This window comes from Diorhabda carinulata, chromosome 5 (genome assembly GCF_026250575.1).
Source record: "Diorhabda carinulata isolate Delta chromosome 5, icDioCari1.1, whole genome shotgun sequence".
Lineage (NCBI taxonomy): Eukaryota > Metazoa > Arthropoda > Insecta > Coleoptera > Chrysomelidae > Diorhabda > Diorhabda carinulata.
The window spans coordinates 25,540,305-25,563,348 of record NC_079464.1 but is presented as its reverse complement, the minus strand read 5'-3'; the positions used below and the strand labels follow the sequence as shown (position 1 = coordinate 25,563,348).

The following is a 23,044-nucleotide window of genomic DNA, read 5'->3' as shown; positions in this document are numbered from 1 at the left end:
TACCGAAAGAGTAACTTTTAATGGAAAAGTGTCTTTATTGTAAATAATCTTTCATTTGTCATTGATACAGATAAATACATTATACTACAAATTAATATTCAAAATCCACCTTGAGTTCCTTATTATTTATAATACAATCCTATGTCTTAACTGAAGTAAATAACGAATTTACAGGAACATAAGAGGGATGTCTGAAGTTCAGGTTAGAATAATTAACATATAGCATCTTAATATAACTGCTCATGAATTTTGAAACATCGTCTGGAAAATTCACATGATCAAAATGAAAAATTCAAGTCGAAATTCATGAATTTTTATTCTTTTAAAAAAACCCTTTTCCTACTACCACCCTGATGTGGTTCAAGATTTCATCAATATTGTTTTCTTACCCATAGGTGTGCAAAAACATTCTGCGACATCTTCGAAGTAAGTTCAGCAGCTTTGTGACAAAAAAGTTGCAGACGTTATCGTAAAAGAAAAACGGAAAGGTTGTCGACTAAAACAAGATGATGAATGTAAGAAGAAATCATAGAATTAATCTCCTAGATCCCGGCCAAAAAAGTTATTAATCCAGGAATAGCAACCCCGACAGGAAATATTTGTCTACTGACCTTAATGTGACAAAACTGTATCGATGTTGTCTTGATAAATACCCAAACGAAACAACTATTTCTCGCCAGTGGTTCAATGAAATTTTTCTTAAAGAATTCAATCTTTCATTCCAACCACCTGTGGATACAACAAATAGATTATTCTAGGACAGAAGAACTTGAAACTGTTTACAAAAATGACTTAGAGTTACATCATCGACAGGCGGAATCCGCAAGGGATCAAAAGGATTTATTAGATAGTAGGAAGCCTGATTCAGATGTTAAAAGTAGGGCAAATCAACTTTCAGCAGCAAATACCATGTTGAACGCAATCACAAATGTATCATAGTCGTTAGCTTTCAAATATAAACTTGGGGTTACACTTCGAGGATGTGTTATGGGTTTTTGGTATGAAACTGTAGACCATAAGGTTATGCTGTTAGAAAATCGACTGTTTCACGTAGGAGAAAGCTTACTCTTTGGTCAGATAACTGTGGAAGCCAAAATAAAAACGAAGGTTTACTCGCAATGATCATAACTCTAATTACAAAAGGTTAATTTGACAAAGTACAAGTTTCCAGTGAAAAGACACACTTTTTTGTCTCGTGACCGCTATTATTGAGAAATTTAAAACGTCAAAAAGTCCATTGGTTCCACAAAAATTAAATCGAGATAATCGCCAATGCGTCTAAGAAATCACCATTTCAAGTAGTGCAGGCTACCACTTTCTATAATTGGATGGGTCTTTCTAAAGAAATGCTTGATACTAAAAAAAGCTGATGAAAGTATCTGCTATAAGGATACGGGCCAGTTCTTTGACAAAAAGAACATACTCTTGATTAAATCCATGGATATCAACTGCTTGCCTTAAGCTTGGAGTAACAAACTTCCTAAATTCAAATATTGAAATGGTGGAAACTCCAATTCTTCTAGGTAATGAGAAAAATAAGGACATTGTTGCAATGTTGGCTTATTTGAAAGATGGCTTTAAAACTTTAAAAACCATTAAAAATTTTTTTTTTTCAATTTTTTTCTAATAAATTAAATTAGACACAAATATTCCATGTAGTCTACTCAAATTAGACGAAAAAACGCTGTTTTAGAGAAATTTTCCCCACAGCAATGAGACCAGTAAATTCCGATGTATTTTGGCCGTCAGAAACCGAATTCAAGTTACCGCAGTCTCGAAAATGGGAGGGGGGCGGAGATATTGACATATATATACGAAAAATCACTGTTTTTGCACTAATTTCACAATTTAGCGAGAAAACTATGCGTCCCAGCGAAAAACTTGAGGAGGAGTTGTAGATAATTGAATTTCCTTCAACTTTGCCATTGAACATTTTGTCGTAATATTCTAGAAAATATGTTTAATGGATTAAAACGTTTTTTATCTCTCCTGTGAAATCAATTATCTAGTACTTGCAACGTTATGGTTTGGCCCTAATCACTTGTTTAATTTAGCAAAATACCCGAGAAGCACAAAAGAAATCGCAATTCACAAAATGTATCTCATGGTAATTAATAGATTATGTGACCGTTGTAGATAAATACAGAGTGTTCCAGGATTTGATGCAAAAAATTGTAATAAAAATTACCGTCGAATCAACTGACATTTTTTATAGATGGTTAAGCTGTGTATGCAAAGCAAGATTGTCAATTGCAAACCAAAAAAATTGGAATTATTAACAATAGACAACGTCGTCGGTGTTTTTTCTTATATGATTCATATTATTTATTGTGTAGTTCAGTGTGAAAAAATGCGAACCACTACGTTTTTCTTAATGGTCGCAGGATTCGTGAATATTAACAGAAATTTAATTTTCAGTAATTAAATACCAAATGTCGAATTTAGAACGTGAGAATAATATATTTATTTTTATGGTAAATAGTTCAAAAAATTAGTTTTTTAACGATAAAGTGATAGTAAATGAAGATACAATCATTTACTATGCAGAAGTTATTCAATTGTAAAAAGAACAAAACAAACGAACAGTTGGAGCGGACCTGTTCACTAAGCGGAAATGTAATTTACATAATTTATTTGGTACGTTATTTTGACTGAAATATTTATGTACCTGCTAATAAATAAATTAAATAGTATTATATAATCCTCATTGTAATTGAACTTTTGTCTCTCCCCCGCCTGTCATCATTAATATTGTCTTGAAAACAGGAGAGAGAGAAATATTTTATTGTCAATAAATTGTTACTAACTAACTACTTCTGAAAACTCAAAAACGAACATGAAGATAACTTAAGAAAGATACAAATAGAATAAAATTTCAATATACAGAAGAAAGCCACAAAATTATAGGTAATAGTTAGTATATAAATCGATAGAAAAACCAGTATGGAGCATGCCAGAGTTTACAGAGTAGAAGGCAGTTTCCAGTAAATATGCTCTCAAATTATTGCGGAATGCGGGAAAAGATGATATCTATTTGATTTCAATTGGCAAATGATTGTGCATTTTTTTTGAATTGTAAAATATTGAGCCCTTAACTAATTCTGAACGTGGAGTAGGTAGGTAAAGATCGTGCTCCGCGTTCCTAAATGGATAGCTGTGCAACGATCGAAATTGGAGAAATTGGAGAAACGTACTTACGAATTAGGCAAACGGATTCAAAGCTGAATAAGAAAAGAAGAGTCAGAATTTTTAATCTTTTAAAGAAGTCCCTGCATTGAGTCTTGCTGTTTAGTACGAGTAAATATCTAACAGCTCTCTTTTGTTTTGAGATTCGCTCAGATTGAGTTGCACCACACGTACCCCAGAAGATGTGACTCAATAAGGGCATAATAGACTGTTAAGGAGATGGATAAGTTCAGTTCTTTGGATACTGACCTCAGCGCAGAACAGGAGGAACTTAATTTTTTAGATAAGGCAGCATTGTGTAACTTCCATTTCAAGGAATTGTCCACAACAAACCCTAAGAATTTTCCGACGTCAATGGTGGTGTTATTTAATAAAAAAGGCTGCAATGTATTTTAATATCTGATAAAGCTTTAGTATTAGAAACTTTGAAATTAGAATCGCACCATGATTTAAGGGTGTATAGGTCATTAGATATAGTTCTATGAAGTGCCTTGAGATCAGGATTGCTGTGAAACTGGTGTCGTCTGCAAATAGAAATATTTCCCCACGGATGTCTAGATAGACGATGTCGTTTATAAGCATAAGAAACAAAATAGGGTCTAGTACTGAGCCATGGAGCACTTTCTATTGTCTTGCAAGAAGACATCGTTGTATCAACCCTTACAAGCTGACTTCTGTTGGTAAGGACCGAATCAAAAGTTGTTGACCTTTGTAGGAGACCAAAATTTGCATTTCAATTAACTGATTTTTCAGAGTTCGAGAGTGTGAAACGCTCACTAGCTGAGAGAATTGAATAGAGAGTAATATGTTGGTAATAGATGATATTAACCAAGATAATGGAAGAAACTCACCAAAAAAAGTACCCTACAAGGGAATGTAATCACTATTGCGGAGCCCAAAAATATATGAGCTACAAAACCCACTAATAGAAGGTATAAAATGTGTAAAATATGCAGACGACTTTGACTGAACAAATCAAAAGGTATGACATCAACCCCTCTGGATACATAACGATTAAATGATAATTAGGCCCAATCTGTAAAACGGGAAGAAAACCACAGTTAGGTCACATGGGAAAACAACCTATACATGGGAAAAAGGAAAGTTAGTCCAGAAATGGAAATGAAATATCTGGGAATTAGTACAGTAGACTTACATGGAGAAATATTTCAAAAAAAACCATAAAACCTGCTCTGCAAATGTACACCATAAATAAAAACTTTTGGTAGAATTCTTCAGCAATGTGTACATAGCGTGTATTTCCTTACAAGGGCCATTAAAACTTATCCAATATCATCAGTAGGAGCTCTCCTGTGATCACGATGTTTAATTGCGGATTACAAACTCAGGGAAATGAAAAGCACTTGCAGGAATTAGATGATTTACTACTGGTAATCTCGAGAAGAGCTTCTTAGTATTGCTGAGTGATAAGAAGAATTGTAAAGAAGATGACATTATATACTATTACCCTCTAAAATTCAAACCTAAACGAGGCTAAGTATAGACCAAGAATCAAATACTTCGAATAAATAGGAACTCATTCTAGCGCCTTTCGGAAGTCTTCTCCTCCATTGTTAATAAGTTATCGAAGAAGATATTCAGCAATACTAGTAGTAGCTCCAGGAGCAATAAATGTAACGGATAAACTAAATTGGTTATAAAATGTCTAGACGCGTCTAATGAACTCAGCAAACAAAAACAATATTTTCATAATCTAGGCGCCTTACAGGAGAATAAAGAAGCAATAATTTGGGCATATAGAAGGCTAATAAATTTTTTACTAAAACAAAAACCAAAATCGTTCTATGTTCGTTTGAAATCAAAACTGAACTGTGTCTTTGAAACCTTGACTATCGATGAAATTCTGTAGTTGAACATATTTGAGGATTAGCTCTTTTAAGAAGTAATAACAATAAGATACGGATATTTGTGAGAGCTCTTGCAAATTCATCGTCGGTTAACAATGATGCGCGAACATTTAATCACTTTCACCATACATCGAATTTTGTTAAGGAGCTTGCAAAAACCACAAAAATGAACAGAAAGATAATCGAAGAAACGTGTGCGTCGTGCCTCCTTTCTTTTCTCTAAATTAAAATATCTATTCAAAGCACGACATTTGGGAGTCTAAAAACCATTCAAGAGATTGTAACCGACCAGTTAAAAGCCTGAACAGTTGAAAGTACACGAAGAGAGTATTTCACATATAGAAGAACAATTTAAAGAAAAGTAAGAAGTTTATAGAAAAATGTAACGTTTGTTACATCGTCCAAATGTAATCCGTTGCGCTCACGACATTCATTTTCTTTTAATTGTGCCAGGGAAGTCGCAAGTCACAGTGGCCAACTTATTACACCTCTCCTGGAGATCAATTTGCCGCGAAAAATTTCACGAACATGTAGCAGAGAACTATTGGACGTGTGTGAAATTGCTTCGTAAATGCTGAAACCATGTTCTTTGGTTCTATTAACTATTAAAGTTCAGACGCGAAGAAGTCCTCTAACATTTGCACATAACTCTTCGAATTCACTCAACTGTGCGTGATATCTCACTTAGACAAATGTAGGGATTTCTGATGCTTGTGTTTTGAATTGGTTGCACTCCACTAGTGGCAATTTTGCTTGTTAACGTGTCTGTTAAGATGAAAGAGAGCTTCATCCGAAAACAAGATGTTAGTAAACGTTGAAAAACGCTCAATCATCTGGTTTACGAAGTCAAGCACCTCACCAACATCCCCAGGCTTTAATTCTTTTACCAATTGAATTTTGTGAAGGTGCAACTTCAAATCTTTGTGTGAAATGCGTATTAATGATGATCTATGCACGTTTAAAGCAACATCACGATACCGAATAGACGTCAGGCTCGTAACGAACAGACTGAGCAACACTATCTATGTTCTAGAAGACCTTGGAAGTCCGGATTTTGGTTTATTCAGTGTTGATCCGGTGTCTTCAAACTTCTCGACCCATTCTCCCTCACGCACGTACAACGCACGGTCCTCGTAGAATTTATTATATTGAATGAAAACTAAATATAATGTGTAATTACCTTTTTCGTATAAAAGAGAAGCAACTTTGTCGTTTCCATAATGAGCTGCGATGTGTAAAGGCGTAAATCCGCTTTTCGAAGTGACGTCGGGGTTATGTTCGTTCTGTAGGAGAAGAGAGGCAGCTTTGACGTCATCTTTTTTGGCAGCGATGTGTAAGGCGGGTAGACGGACTTTGCCCCGAGTGTCGTTTTCCAGTAGTACAGCAACCACTTTATCATGACCTTGCTGCATTGCAACTGCCAATGGCGTAAATCCATCCTGAAGCAAGTATATCATACATATATCACACATAAAACTAACAAAATATTTGACGTGAAAAAATAACATTTCATCATATTTATATTACTGACAGTAGTATATTAAATAATGAGAGAAGGTAAAGTTACTTTTAGGCGAGTTATGTACATTCCAATGAATACTTATTTTTATGACTATTGGTGCTTATAACGTGCTTACAACGTTGAGTCGAAGCAGTCTCTCCATGTCTATGAAAAATTACTTTGGGTCATCTCTAATACGTACCAAAATAAGCACCCAGTTTTGATGAATTCAGCTTGTAATAAATACCTATGAGCGAATTTGAGACACTCCGCTCTAACACAATGTTTAATTGATCTATAATAATTTATTTAGTTTCTACATTTTTTTCAATCAAAAACAAATATTTTAGGAACTCGTAAATGAATCAGAATGAATTCATTCATTAGTTTCTAAGGCTTATTAATGATTCATTTGCGGTTCGTAACACATTTTTTTGTATTTTACCTTTACACAGAATCCCAATGAAAAAACTTACCTCCGTTGCTAATGCTTGATTAGCTCCTTTAGATAACAAATATCGTACACAGCCATCGTGATTTTCTTGTGCTGCCATATATAGTGGAGTGAAACCATTTTGGGATTGAACATTTAAAGCAGCACCATGTTGAACTAGCAGTCGAACAATTTCTTCTTGACCAGCTGAAATGTATTAAAAAATGCGAGTCAACGAGTAATTTGGTAGAAGTAAATGAACCGTTATTTTCATTGTCGTAGCAGACGAAATTTTCAATCCAATCAAATAGAGAGATATTATTGAAATTTATCTCCGAGTTCAGAATCATTAGATGAAGTTACTAATTAAAAAATGCTATGATCAAAGAAAAGATTTCTTCGTTTGCTTTATAGACTATCAAAAAGCGTTTGACTTCATTCGGTATGACTTAGTGTTTTGCATCCTAGGATGTTAATATTGATAATAAAGATATCATACAAAAGCTGTATGCAGATTAAATAGCGTAACTGCGAACTAGCGGCTCTATAACTACAGAACACCTTCAGATACTTAGAGGAGTCCGTCAGGGATGCATTCTTTCACTCATGCTATTTAACATAAACGTAGAACGAATTTTTCAGCTGGCATTAAAAGACCATCAAAAAGGCATTAAAGTAAATGGAATAGGCCAGGTATTCGAGCATTTCCCCTCCGAATTCTTTAATGTAGCACCGATTTATTTGAAATTTTGACAGATGATAGGTGTGTATCCAAAAAACGAGATCATCTATGTGATGCTGAAGTGTGCAGATGGAAGTGGAAAATTTTTCACCCAGAAATCAAAAGATCAGCAAATTTAAAGTAAAAAATGTCATATAAAGTGTTTTCGCCAGATCAATAGTTTTTGAGTTATTCGTAATTGAAAAGTACGATACGAACAAGCTTATAAAAAACAAAGAAATTAAGGTTTATTTTAAGAACTTAATATTCTACCTAAAGAAAGTTATAGATACTTGAATAGCTTTTGTTTTACGTAATTGAGCATTTGACCTCAAATAACGGGAAAAGGGTACATTTTTCAACAAAAAGTCAGAGGATACTTTTTAAAGAGCTTAAAAAGACCTTTCAAATACCACTGATAAAAATCGTTTCGACTGAGATTTCAGTGAGATATGATAGTTAAAGCTAAAAAAATTGCACTAAAACTAATGCCATTTCATTAGAAATCAAAATTAAACTTATCCCTTGTACTAAATACTTTATTTGGATGTTATTTACGACATCTGAAAGTTTGGCTCATTAGAAATGCATAATTTTGAAAAAAATGAGTATTAAATAATACTTCTTTATTTGATTTTCAAAAAAAAAAGTTTTTGTTCATCTTTTCTCGATAACTATAAGAGATACAAAAACAAATAAACAGTCAAATTGAAACATTTTTTATGACGATTAATTTGCTTTTTTTATTTTTTTTGTAGCATAAAAATTGAAGGAGTTATAACCAAATTAATCTGTCACTATAGTGCGAGGATTGCTTATCCGCAGCGATTTGACTGTTTATTAAGAAAATGTGGAGGGTCTCAAGCCCATCTAACATACTTAGGCTTGTAGCCCTGAAAATTACCTTTAAAATGGTTTTTTGTAGGATGTGATAGCTTCAAAATTAAAGGAAAAGTCCCCCTAAGCTTTAGATCGAGGGTGATAAAATGTTATATTTGGCCAATCCTTCTGTATGGTGTGGAGACGTGGTCCCTGAAAGTGATATCCTTAAACAGAATAGAAGCAATGCAAATGTGCTGTTGCGCAGACTTCTACGGATCCATGGACCGAGCACATGACGAATAAAAAAGTACTGATGCGAGGTACGAGGTGCGAGGAGTACGATCCTGCGAGGATCGAAATATTCAACTCTCAAGCTCATACTGACGGGAAAGATCGACGGAAGGAGAGGAACAATGTGTAAATAATATTCCTAGCTACGAAATATAAGAGACTGGTGTGGCATTCAGGGTGCGGCAACAATTATTATTCGTAATGCAGAAGAGGGGTGCCTTCAGAAAACACCTACCCGTTGCAGAGTGTATGGCACTTGTAGAAGAAGATGAAGGGAATAAATAAGAAATACGAGGTCTTCGAACAGAAAGTTTATGTTTTTTCAGTCGATAAAATCAAAAATAAGATATCTTTAAATAATCATCAAAATATAGTGTTTGAAAATTCATTTCTTAAAATTAATATCGAATGTTAATGTGAAAATTCACGCTCTTTGTATTCGTTTACACCATTGTTTTACGAACTTTTTTGTTTCATTAACTAACATTTTGAATTAAATTGATTGCTTGATACGGTTAATTATTTGATAATAAAATCAACAAAACAAATTTTCAATTAAATCTTAATTGATTGTACTGTGAGTACCAAAAAAGCAAAACTGCCCATGACTCTATGTAGCTCTACTTTTTTGAAATCTACATTGTCTCACAACACAAGAACCAATCAATTTTCACAAATTTTATTTAGACGTGGCCAACATTTTAGTTCTTCACTATCGAAACCGAATAAATTTTCATGAATCCCCGCTTCCGATTGTGGCTTGCGATTTCACCATAAATTCTCCACAAATATAGAAAAATTTGTCAGGAGAAGTTTTGAGCTGCGGCGTGTTTGATTCCGAAATTTTCGTCTTTATAATCACTTTTTGCACTATGAGAAGCACTTACTATGAAACTCAACAGAATACAAATTTTTAATTTATTTTTACGTTTATTATTCTGAATAATACAGTTCAGGTATTTTTTCGGCCATAAAATTTATCGATATTAACCGCCCCTTCATAAAATTACCTATCTACTAATGTAAACAGGGATAATTAAGCTATTAAAAAGTGGTACGTGTTAGGGCTTAATAAATATTTTTTCTATCATTGGAAGGGTATTTCCATTTTAAAAATAAAGGTCTCGCCTGTGTTACGAAAATTATGTCGGCCAGTGTAATGAGTCTTTCCATAATTAAAATTAAAAGTGTTTAAAAATAGTACTTTACATAATACAAGAACAATGTCATTCACTGATGTCACGTTTTAACAAAATTACTAGAAAACATTCTGGGTTTTTATAACCTATGACATTTCAAGATAGTTACAATAATAAACGTAATCGAAATCGAATTTTGGTTCAATAAAAAATTATGTCTGTATACGAGTGCGTTCTACTGGAACGGTCACTTTTAAATTAAAAAGTTACTTAGATGAGAATAGAATATTTCCTTTTTCAACATAGTCTTTCAACTCCTCATACTTAATCTAGCGAATTTTTTTAACAATCCCAAAAATAATATTTCGGAAGTTATGCCAAATACGCGTTTGTGTATCTTCTCACATTTGTTTGACATCGCTTTCTACTAAAACATACAAAGTTTGGAAACAGAAAGTAATTAAAAGGAGTCAATGATTGGCTCGTTTTCTTGCAACCACAGTATAATGAGTAACAATTTCTCAGGAAATGAAAATTATCCGCCATTAGAGTGAGCAATAATATCTCACTATTAGTATGATAACCCAAGTCAACCATGAATTATTACTCGTATATATGTTAAATTGATGAAGAATACATTTACCGGCGTTTCCATAACAACAAGACTAAAACGCTACACAATTATTATGGATGTTAATTTTCCAAACGGGAATAGATTTATGATTGTTATTTATACTAACAATTCAGTTTTGTTGATTATTCAGATTCAGAGTTTGGAAATACGACTCTATATGTTGTCAAAAACAAACCTATATTGCTTCCAAGCACATTAAGAAAAAAATATAAAATCGCTTACAGTAACTATGAACTAGACATTCTAAGCCAAAGTGAAAGAGAGAAATGCTTTATTGTCAAAAAATTGTTACAATTTGTAGACAAAAGTTTGTAAAAACTCAAAAACAAACATGAAGATAACTAAATAAATCTATAGCAAAATTACACCAGTATGCAGCATGCCCGGAATTGAATATTATTATTAGAATAGAAGTCGTAGAAGGCACTTTCCAGTAAATATGCCCTCAAATTATTGCAGAATGTGGAAAAATATAATATGGACTTAATTTCAATTGGCAAGTGATTATGCATTTTTTTTTCAAAGTAAAATATGGAGCCCTTAACAAATTCTGAACGTGGAGTAGGTAGGTAAAGGTCGTGCTCTGCGTTCCTAAGTGGATAGTCGTGCAACGATCTTTCTGAAATTGGAGAAGATTGCTTAGGTAAACGGATTCAAATATTAATAAGGAAGAGTCAGAATTTTTAATCATTTAAAGGAATCCCGGCAGTGAGCCCTGCTGTTTAGTCCGAGTAAATATCTAACAGCTCTTTTTTGTAGTTTGAAGATTCGCTCAAATTGACCACAGGTACTCCAGAAGGAAAGGGCATATTGGAGATGCGACTCAATAAGATCATAATAGACTGTTAAGGAGATGGATAAGTTCAGTTCTTTGGATACTGATCTCAGCGCAAAACAGGAGGAACTCCATTTTTTAAATAAGGTGTCAATACGTAACTCCCCATTTCAAGGAATTGTCTACAACAAGAATTTTATAGAATCAACGAAGTCATTGGTGGTGTTATTTAATAAAAAGGCCGCAATGTATTTATTATGATACTATGATGAAACCTTAGTTTTAGAAACGTTGAGACACAGAAGATTAGAATCGCACCATGATTTAAGGGTGATTAAGTTACTAGATATAGTCCTATGAAGTGCCGTGAGATTAGGGTTCCTATAAGAGAAACTAGTATTGTCTGCAAATAGACCACTGATGTCTAGATAGGCGATGTCGTTAATAAGCAGAAGAAGCAAAATAGGCAAAATAGTACTGAGCCTTGGGGCACTCCACATTCTATTGGCTTGCAAGAAGACATCGTTGTATCAACCCTTACAAGCTGACTTATGTTGGTAAGATGTGACAGAGGTGTTCCCCTGAAACCGTAGTACTGCAATTTGTTAATTAAAATATGATTAACACAATCGAAAGCCTTAAAAAAGTCAAAAAAAGTTGTTGCGATGGAGTGGTGGCTGTTTAGGCTAGAGTACACATTATTTAGGAAGGAGCATGTAGCATCATTTGTGCATTTGTTACTTAAAAATCCAAATTGATAGGTAATAAGTATTTTATATTTCAACAGAAATGATAAAAGCCTCTTTTTGACCAATCTTTCTATAGTCTTAAATAGATAACGTGGAAAGGAGGCCAATTGGGCGAAAATTCGATGCTTTTATCTCCTCCTCTATGCAGAGGTATGATTATAGCCGACTCAAGACAATTGGAAAAAGTGCCATTTTGAAATGGAATGTAAGTTAAAGTGGTAAGGTGATTTAATGTGCAATCGGGAAGACTCGAAAACATTTTTAATGTAAGTTCATCAGTTCAAGATCAGTATTTATTTTTGTGTACTGCGAAGCTCTGCTAAAACTAAGGGCATAAAGGAGAAACTGTGTAAGTTAGAATTAGCATCAGGAAGATATGAAAACGGATAATGAGAAGGAGTTATTAAATATTATAAATTTTTGGCTACATTCACTAAGAAATTATTGAAGCGAATCTCTTATTATAATAAATATCTGTGGCAGCTGTTATTATCTTATGATAAATTTTTCTGTATAGTTTCACGTAATTTTTTGAAGGAGACAATATCCGAAAATTTTCTTAGGTGAGATAAAAATCGCATGTTCTTTGCAGATATACGTAAACCTTTAGTGAACCAGGATTATTTTTAATACGCCTGAGGGGAAAATAATTGGATGCCAGACTAGTTAGTGTTTTTATGAATCTAGAAAATTCAAAGTCCACATCATCAGAGAGCATGCTCCAGTCAATTGTCTGACAACGGTGCTTGAAGTTTTGATAATGTATTATCTGAGATCTCAATACAGAGATCTGTATTCATATGGTCATTTTTAAAAGCAGAAAACTATTTACACATCTTTCCATGGGACGGAGCACTTCAAGGATAATATTTATTTAACTTATTGTGAGTTTTTTCCAATTGTTTTTCCACGTTAGAAAATGTTTATGTTATACACAAAATTCTCTTTTATATCGTTTTACCTAAGGGAAAGTTTTTTCGGTCTAACTATTACAACTAATTTATCTGTTAGTTTTATGCGAAATTTTGACATATGACATAAGAAATGTTGTGGAAACGAACGTCTCTACCAAATCACCCTCGTACATATCCCTTGCGTCAGTGTTGCCGCTACCTGCACGGACAATATTAAAAAAATAATAATGAAGCCACTAATATGATTAAAACAGCTAAAAATAAATATTGGGCCAATGCAGTGTAATTGTGCTTTGTCATGTCATTTTATTACGAGATTGGGGAGTGTCACATGTTTATATCACATTTATATAAGAATGATATAAACTGAGTAAAATATTTGATCAATTTTGTTACGATTTGAATTCTAATTTCATTAAATAAAACTTAGGACAAAAACTGGTTATCCAATCTATCAACGAAAAAATACTCGGCTTGCATGCTTTTTATAAATCTTTGTATTTGAGAATTGTGTTATATTATGGCTATTACGACGGTACTCACAATGTTGTCACAATTAACCTTGTTATTTCAAACGTATCACCATTTTGATATTTAATATTCATACGAGATACTGAATATTTTTCAAATTATCTCTACATCTGCAACATCTTCCCCGAAGTTAAAATACATTGAGATAACTATGATTAAATAAACTAATCTAATTAGAATAATCTATAATTTGTAACTTATAGCATGCCTATGCTGAAAGCTCAATGGCGCAGACCTCATGCAAAAACTGAAATCTTGTAGCCGGCCAAATTTTTAACCATCTGATAGGCGCATTATGATCCGTAACCTGGTCGGACACAATTAATCTGAAAGTACATTTATTTTTATTTTAACCGAAATAGAAAGGATGAAAATTCTAACGACGCTCAGTAAGCAGAATTATTGTAGGTCAAGGATGTTCAAAATCTGGAAGACCAGGACTAAGAGACGGTGAAAAGTTAGATAAATTGCTGTCATTAGAAGACGACCTTCACGCAACTACGAGGATGGTCTTAGTGGTACCTGGCCTGACCTAGAGACGACGATAGTTGCTTGGAAAATATGTTTCAAGTTTGAAGACGCCACGTTTTTTAGTATTTGTCTGACAGCCATCAATAGTGAACGTTTTCAGTGGATTTATAAGCATGGAAAAAATTGGTCATCGTTATGTGATATGTTATGATACTTTTATTTGAAAGGCATAAGCCAAACTAATATAAAATACGAACTAGATTCTACTCTGGGTAAGATTGCTCCTTCGTTACCAACAGTAAAATATTGTGTAACAGAATTTAAACGAGGCCGTACGACCTTCGAAGACCAGCATCGCAGTGGTCGACTAATTGAGGTGACGATTCCAGAAATTTTGAAGTAAATCCACAAAGGGGACGGGACATAGTTCAACTTTTAGGAAAGAAACAGTATTTTTAGACGAGTCAACGTTTTGTTTAAGTAGTACAGTAAATCGACACAATTCTCCAGCGACCTTAATAATTATGTTTTGGTAGGAGTCGTCAGGGGAAAATTTATTGGTCCTTTTTTGATTCGCGGGAATTTAACAGCTTCGCGACATTTGGAACATCTCCACCCGGAGACTTTTTCCTGTTTCTCAACCTTGAAGATTCACTTGCAGGAGAGGAATTATCGCAAAAATATACGCCTATTTTGGGCACAAAGACTACAACTATTATTTGCATCGTTGGATTAAGTCTGTAGATTTAAAGAAGACTTTGTTGAAATATAGAATTGATTATGAGGAAAAATGCCTTGTTTCTTTGTTAGGTCGGAAACTTTCCAGAGAGCCCAAATACAATGTATTTTGTAGAATATTATCTCCTATATTCGACTAAGGAGTTATTCCCAATTTAGAACAACGATATTGTCAAGACTATATACCACGCAGATTATAATTTTGAATAATTTATTATTGAAATTCTAATGTATCGAGCTATAATTACTTCACGCTTTTCTACGTACATATATAACATACCAATAAACAATTTAGTGATATCTTATTCGATTGTTGCGCGCCAGTGAATTTTAACTTACCGAGAGAAGCTATGTGTAATGAGGTATTTCCTTTTTTGGTCGCTGCGTCTGCAATAGCACCCCGTTTTAATAATTCTCGAGCAATTTCTATGTGACCATCTTTTGACGCCAAATGAAGGGCATTCAAACCATTCTGAAACAAAGATTGTAAATAATACACTGACTATACATTTACAAATTATATTATTAGTACGGCAGCTAGGGGGTCCCTTAGCCCTTTCATATTTCCATTTTAGAGCATCTTCCTTTGTTTTATTTGTTATAAACAATTTAATTGTTTATAATGCTATAACTCTTAAACAAAGAGAGATATGAAGGAAATATTTATTTCTAAAAGATCTACATAAAAGGTCTGAATAGTTTTTTGCAAAAAAATCAATATTTAAAAATTATCAACAATATAATGCACTTTATCAGTCATTATAGTTTTCCAAATCAATTGGTAATAAAAACCCATTTTTTTTGACCCGTTGATACAAGCAATAAGAAATAAAAAAGTATTTTCTTTATCTTGTCAACGTCTGTGAAAAAAATCAAATCAAATTGTATTTACTAATCCTATTCCAACTTTTAGTCGTTGCCTAGATATTTGAGGTTTTAAATTGTTTTGTATTGTACTTTTTAAACAAGTTTTAATTTTTTATGTATACTTTTAGTAGGCTTTGTAATAAATGACAGTTATTTAACTGTCATTAGTCAATTGTTGATACTTTCGAAAATCGTTAAAATGGTTCGTTCTCAATTTAATAACGATTAAATAAAATTTAGACCACACCTGGATCTCTAAAAATTTATAGAAAACATTTAATATCTGGATAACGGTAAGGTTTAGGTATAGGAAAGTATACATGAATTTGTCTTATTTTTTACCATTGAATGCATTAAAATAGAAAAAAACCGGGTGGTTCTAAAAAAATAAAGAAATTTGATATTTATGAAGTTAAACTTTGAACACTTTTTATACACACCCTATATAAAATGAAAAGTTTCTCAAAGTAGATTCAAATACGTCTGACCTTGCTGAAAGCAACAGAATAAAAACCATTTTCATATCTTTAAGGGTATCCTCGTCTGCAACGGTCAAATTTTTTACAAAATAATTACTCAAAAATTATGCATTTTTCGAAAAAAAGATTTTAGACAAAAGTATACTAAAACTTTACGTAAATTTCAGAAATGTATTGATATACAGGGTATTCTATTCAAAATAACAAAAAAATAGAGCCGGAAGTCTTCCATCTTTGAAAATATTTTAGTTGAAAACATTGTATCCGAAAACCCAAAAGTAGAAATTTTCATAATTTTACTATAAATATTTGGCCTGATACAGATAGTTTTAACTCGTAACTCTGTATAATGCTACTTGACGTGAGCTTGTATGGGGATTATCTTGAATGGCTGATAGAACATCTAGTTGTTTATTTTCATATTGGTACAAAGTAGGTTAATAAGACATTTCTTCGTCAGTGACGGCCTTTTCAAAATTTATTTATACACCAATACTAAATTCGTTTTATAATATGATGAAATACTCGTATCATCAATAGTATTTTTAGTCGACGTCATTTGAAAGTTGTTCGTTTCACACCGAAGGTTGCGTTTTGAGTATTCCATGTACTGAAAGTGACAGTTCCGAACTACAAAACACTTTCGGGATGTTCTGGAGTACACAACTTTTAACTTCCTTAAATGTTGACAGTTGACAGTTTCACTTCGATGATTTTGCATAACATAATTTTTAATTTTCTGAGATTATTTGTTGATCTACATTATCGATGACTAAAAGTACTCTCGCAATAAACCAAGATGTTCACATCAACAAATATCCAAAACTCATCAATTTCCTGAAGAAACAAAACAAAGGGTACACTGCAAAAAAATCAAAAACTTTAACCAGAGAAAATATAATAGAATTTTTGTTACATTCTTATGCGTCGTCTAAAAAATGTTGTGTACGCCGCGGCTGAAATACTACTTTGTTGGACTAGTCTGTTGCTCACCTCGCTTCTCTCGACTCGTCCACAAAGTAGCACAATTACTGTACATATTGATATCGCTAAATTGGTACATATTTAGAAGACCTTTCAAATAATGGTTTACAGCCCCCACATTTCCAATTAAAAATTTTAGCGATGACGACATCTTGCTCACATAGATGACGACAAAAATAGAGAAGTATTCTTACGAATAGCCTATTTGAAAATGAAAATCGACGGGTTTCGGGATTTTTCCTTATAGTCGCCGGTTTACGAAATAACAAATTTCATTTGCACCATACTGAATAACAAACCTTGAATAATATTCAACTTGTACATATATAGATATGTACAATGAGGTCATATGTAGCTACGTAACAATTTGCTTCGATAATAATTTTAAATTTCGATAAAAACGATGTCACAGTGAGTGGTTAAATGGAAATGAGGTAACCACAAATTGAGTATTCCACGAAAAAAATTTATTAAAGATTTAGTACGTCATGTTCCGCCGCTTTGCTAAGTAGTTATTTTGGTTAAATTGGATGCACATAAGAAAGTAATCATAGAGTAAAATCGTGAATTTATCCATTACAAAAAAATAATTACCTAGAAAAGAATTTTTGTAGTTTGGAAAATAGCGTTTACAATGCCTCTAACTGCTCTAGTAACGGTGAATTTAGATATGAGAAAATAACCACCGCGTTGGGGACAATTTATTCATAATATTATAAATTCGATTCAATAATTTAAATAAGCATTCTAAGCCGATATACGGAGTGTGTGATAATGAGTTGTGTCAGGTATCCCCATGAGAATGGCTCTCGTCCATCTATCGCCCAAATTCAAATCAATTAACGCTTAGACGGGCATGGTATCATACGAGGATATATTAAAAAATTCTTAAGACTACTATAGAACCAAACAAAATTTCAATGTCAAAATATTTTATTACTCAACATATTCTCCTCTTAATTGGATACATTTATTACAGCGAACCTGCAACGTCTCTAGACCTTTCAAAAAAATGTTCTACAAACCAGAACTCCACAGCTTTTATTACCTCCTCGTTGGAAGAAAATTTACGACTTTTTAAACTTTTTTTCAGTTGAGGTAAAAGATGAAGGACGGAGCCAAATCTGGTGAATAAGGGGGGTGTTCTAGTAATTCAAACCTTAATTTTTTGCATGACAACATGAGATTTGTGTGTAGGGGCGTTGTGCTGTAAAAACAAAACACCTTTGGATAGCTTTCCGCGTCTTTTCTTTTTAATTTTTTCCCGTAGAGTCGAATAGTAATCTCCAGTTATTTTTCCACCTTTATCCAAAAAATCAATCATGATTCCTCCATGGCAATCCCAAAAAACTAAAGCAAGAACTTTTCTAGCAGATTGTTGGACACGAAACTTCTTAGGTCTTGGAGAACCAGAGCGTCGCCATTCCATCGATTGTTGCTTTGTTTCTGGATCGTAAAAATGTACCCAAATCTCATCCATAGTAACAATTCGATTTGAGAAGATCGTTTTCAATCGAGTACAGATCGGACGCGATGCTTCTACCCTTGCACGCTTTTGGTCAACATTCAAACATTTAGCGATCCATTTTGCAGCAATTTTTCTCATGTCCAAATTGACGTGAACTATATGATGAACGCGTTCGTATGAAATATTCAGTGCTTCAGATATCCGTTTTAGCCCAATTCGACGGCCTGATAAAATCATGTCATGAACTGCATCGATATTTTCGGGGACTGACACAGAAACTGGCCTTACCGATCGGTCATCGTCTTCAATGGAAAATTTACCTCTTTTGAAGCGTGCAGTCCAATTTTTCACGGTCGCATACGAGGGACATACATCACCGATGGGTATTAAGCATATCTTCGTAAATCTGCTTACCTCTTAACCCTTTTAAATACAGCTACTTGATGATGCCTGGTTACTACAATTTTTGGATTTTCACCATTTCGGTGGACATCTTTGTTCTTTTAATTTTTTGCGTAACTCTGGTTTACTTTTTTGACGTCAAACTTTACACTGACATACCATCTGTTCAATAATTTTTCACAACATTTTATATCTAACGCAGCCCCATTGTTCGTCAATCCAATTGACGTTATTTTTGACGAATCGTGGTCTGGCTGAGGTTAATTTGGAGCCACTAGCTAGTTTTTGGCTCAAGTCTTCGTCTGAGTATCTAGCCACTTATCGCGTTTCTCTGAGCTCTTTTTCGACTAAAACACCAGTGAAGGCGAGGTTCCTAAGCGATGTGCTCTCGGATGTGTACCTTTTTCTTCCGGAACAGCGTCTTCGATGAAAGTTACCAGTCTCTTTTTAAAGACGGTGAACTCAAGAAACAGCAAACTGACTCATATTCAGCGCATTTGCCACCTTTCGCTGATTCTGGCCTTATCGCAAAACGGTAACCGCTTAAGAAGCTTTATCATTTGTTGTGATGATAGTTATGGGTAAGGTATATAAGTCTTTTATAAGGGTCAGTTGTCCCTAATTGGCACTATTAAAAACAAGCATAAGCATTAGCTTTATGATTTAAAAAAAAATACAATTTCGTGTCCAGTTTCATATGTGCATGCTTTGTTCAAAATATGGTCAGTGCATGTGTTCATTCACGAATTAATTATGAATGTTTAATTTGACCTGACCGACATCACCGGTTCATTCTTGGAAAAACTTTGACCACCGAGTCTAGAAAAAGAATATAATCCGAGGGGCTGGATTTGGCGATATGGGTGCATGGGGTAGCAATTCAAACTGTAATTCATTAATTTTGGCCATTGCATTAACGGATGTGTGAGCTTCTAGCCAAATGCGGCCGTTTTTGCTTGATTTCTTGGTTCAAACGTTGTAATATTAATCGCCATTGATAGTTTTTTTCTTTTCAAGATGGTCAATGAAAATTATAACACGCGCATCCTAAAAAACCGACACCATGACCTTGTCTACAGATAGAAAGGTCTTAGCCTTCTTTGGAGCCGGTTCTTCTTCATGATGGACCCACGTTTCATCCATGGTTATGAAACGGCGAGTAAAATCGGCTTTATTTCAGTGAAACATTGCCAAACACTTGGAAATGGAAATTTCTTCCCAACGCTGTTTTTGTTCTATTGTGAGCAATCGCAACATCCATCTTAAGTGAAGCTTTCTCATATCCCATCCCACTTCCAGTCGACGATCATCCAGTACCGTTTTGTGTATTTTCTTCTGGAGTCGTCACCTGCCATGCTGGTCTTCGCAAGTCGTACGGCCTCGTTTAAACTCTGCTACCCAATATTTTACTGTTAATAACGAAGGAGTAGTCTCACTCAGAGTAGAAACTAGTTCAGCTTTCATAACGGTTGTGCTAATGCCTTTCAAATGAAAGTATAGTATCACATAACTATGTTTTTTTCATGTTTACAAGTTAACTGAAAACGCTCACTATTGATGGCTGCTAAAAAATTAGGGATCGGTATCGATGGTTCGATTTTATCAAAACATCGATGGTTTCACGAAATCATCGATGATTTTCTATCGATGTTTTGCAGTTATCGATGGTTTTAAATAAACATCGATGTTTTGGTAATTTCAATAATTCCTAGTTGTTGAAAAGCTACTTCAATTAATAAATTTCAATTTAGCCAAGACTAATTATTTCATCTTTTGAATCCTCTCCCATGAATAAATAAGGTTGTGGAACACGGGTGTACGATTTGAGTGATTTCAGAGCGCATGGCAAAAATAGAAACATATACATAAATCAATGCCCGAAGACCTTTCGTTATACTTAAATTCCCCAAACGAGAAGATTTAGCAGAACCCTCTGGCTTACTGGAAAATGATGAAGGACACTTAACCTACTATTTTTAAAGTAGTATTCAAATATGTGTCCCTAATCGCCACTTCAGTTCCATCTGAGCCTCTATTCTCCCAAGCTGGTCTGAATTTGAACTCTCTCAGAAATCGCCTCTCAGAAGATATGGCTACGAAACTTATTTTTCTGCATGAACTAGATGACAAATTTTGGGAAAATCTAATTCCCAATATTTTTATTTTAAAATTTTTATATTTTATATTAATATTTATATATTATATATATATTTTTATATTATATTTATATTAATTGATCAATTGTTCTATATTGTTTTTTTTGTTTTTAATTATTATTACGACTTAAATTGTAAAATTTATTTCTTTTTAATGAAATTTGTTTTGAGGCTCATAACCCTTTTTTTTCTCCTAATTATTTTTGTGTAATAATGATTAAAAAATTACAGATGATTTTTAATTAGGTAATACAACCAAATACATATTAAAAATAACTAGGTTTCGTTTTCGACTTTAAAAATTAATTTCAGGATTTTATTTACCAATAAATTTTAAAGAAACAAAAACTTGTATTTATCTATCAGCTATTACGCAAAATCAGTTAATTTACAAACAGAAAAATCAATTAATTTACAACGTTTCTTTCATATTTTCATGATCTTAATTGTTTTTTATTCCTTTTTTGTTCTTTTACGAAAATATCGATGTTTCAAAACATCGATGATTTTCTTCCGATGATTATCAACTATCGATGTTCACTAAATGAAAAAACATCGATGGCAAACATCGATGTTTTGTCTACCGATACCCATCCCTAAAAAAAATACTAAGCAACGTGGCCTCTTCAAACATATGCTGTATAGATTGTGTACTCTATTGCACAGTGCAGCAACTACAGCCATCTGTAGGTCAAGCCAGGTAGTTCTGGGACCATCCCCGTATCTTGATAGACAGAGTTGAAATTGTATGATGGAGGAGCACATGGATCAAATCCAATAAAAATATTAAGCCTAACTTTATTTAAAAAAATTATGTATTATACATTAATTCTGAAACAAAGTTTGCAAACAACCAATGGATATATTAATGAATTCATATATCGTAGATGAAATAAAACAATAAATAACTGTGTATTTTCTTCCTTCTGACAGTTAAGACCAAATGAACACCGCATAAAATGTGCCGGTTAAAAAAAAACGTAGACGATATTGTGAGTTAATGATGTTCGTTGAACCCGAACCATTGAAGTATTTGTCACACGCCCCACATAGGATCGTTATATATGCAGCTGTTATGTTTCTTGTCCGTGACATCTGTTGCATCTGTATTATCAAACTTCAAGAACCACAATTGTAATTGAATAATCGTTAAACTATTAGCAGATCATAAACCCTAAATTAATAATCCTTATAATTTATGAGTCTCAAACAATAGCAATGAAAATAAATAACGTTATTTATTCAAATTATACTATACACAAAGTCCAGCAGAAAATTATTACTATGCAATTTGACTGAAAAAACCGCGAAAACATGTGAATTTACTTTATGTTGAACGTCTTTGTTGTCATTAAAATTTTGTCTTCAACCTCTTCGCTTTAGGGGCATTGAAAATTCCAAAAATATAGAATGGAACCGAACCCTTTTTTCTTTTAGTTAAGTGGTTATTGGGAAATGAGAAAATAGTAATGATGCATGCATGATGAAAGAAAAGTGAGATATTTAGTGGATCCGGACATCAAAACACTTTTCTGTCGAGGCTCTTATAGCATGGTTTTCACGAATACATGTGTTTCAATAAATCATAGGCATAATAATTACATTTAGAACATTTTATTTTCAAATTAATCATAATACATTGTAATAGTACCAATAATGATAAACTTTTCCATAGCCATGAAAATACAATAAAGGGCGCATGGTGGAGGGTCATTGGATATTAGCCGGTAGCCGTCGAGCGTGGAAATATGTCCTGATAACTCTAGAAGTGCCGAAACATTGATAGAGCTGATAAAGAAGCATGTCAAAGTCGGGACTAACATTTATACTGACTGCTGGAAAGGATATTTGGCGCTAGAAAGTGAATGCTACCAGCACTTTACAGTCAACCATCAAGAGCCCTTTGTTGACTCCG

General features: G+C 33.5%; 1 protein-coding gene across 6 annotated transcripts in view; it reads right to left on the bottom strand.

The window, feature by feature from the left end:
* Window positions 1-23,044, bottom strand: part of LOC130894160 (ankyrin-3-like) — a 174,036-nt gene that overhangs the window by 94,103 nt on the left and 56,889 nt on the right. For all 6 annotated transcript variants that reach the window (XR_009059299.1, XR_009059300.1, XM_057800775.1 and 3 more), the window contains exons 3-5: window positions 15,113-15,245; window positions 7,032-7,195; window positions 6,235-6,493 (exon numbers count right to left, since the gene is read on the bottom strand). Coding sequence is in view for 4 of the 6 variants with exons in the window: in XM_057800775.1 (XP_057656758.1) it covers window positions 6,235-6,493; window positions 7,032-7,195; window positions 15,113-15,245 (556 nt within the window). In the remaining 2 variants the exon portion in view is untranslated. The remainder of the gene's footprint in view (window positions 1-6,234; window positions 6,494-7,031; window positions 7,196-15,112; window positions 15,246-23,044) is intronic.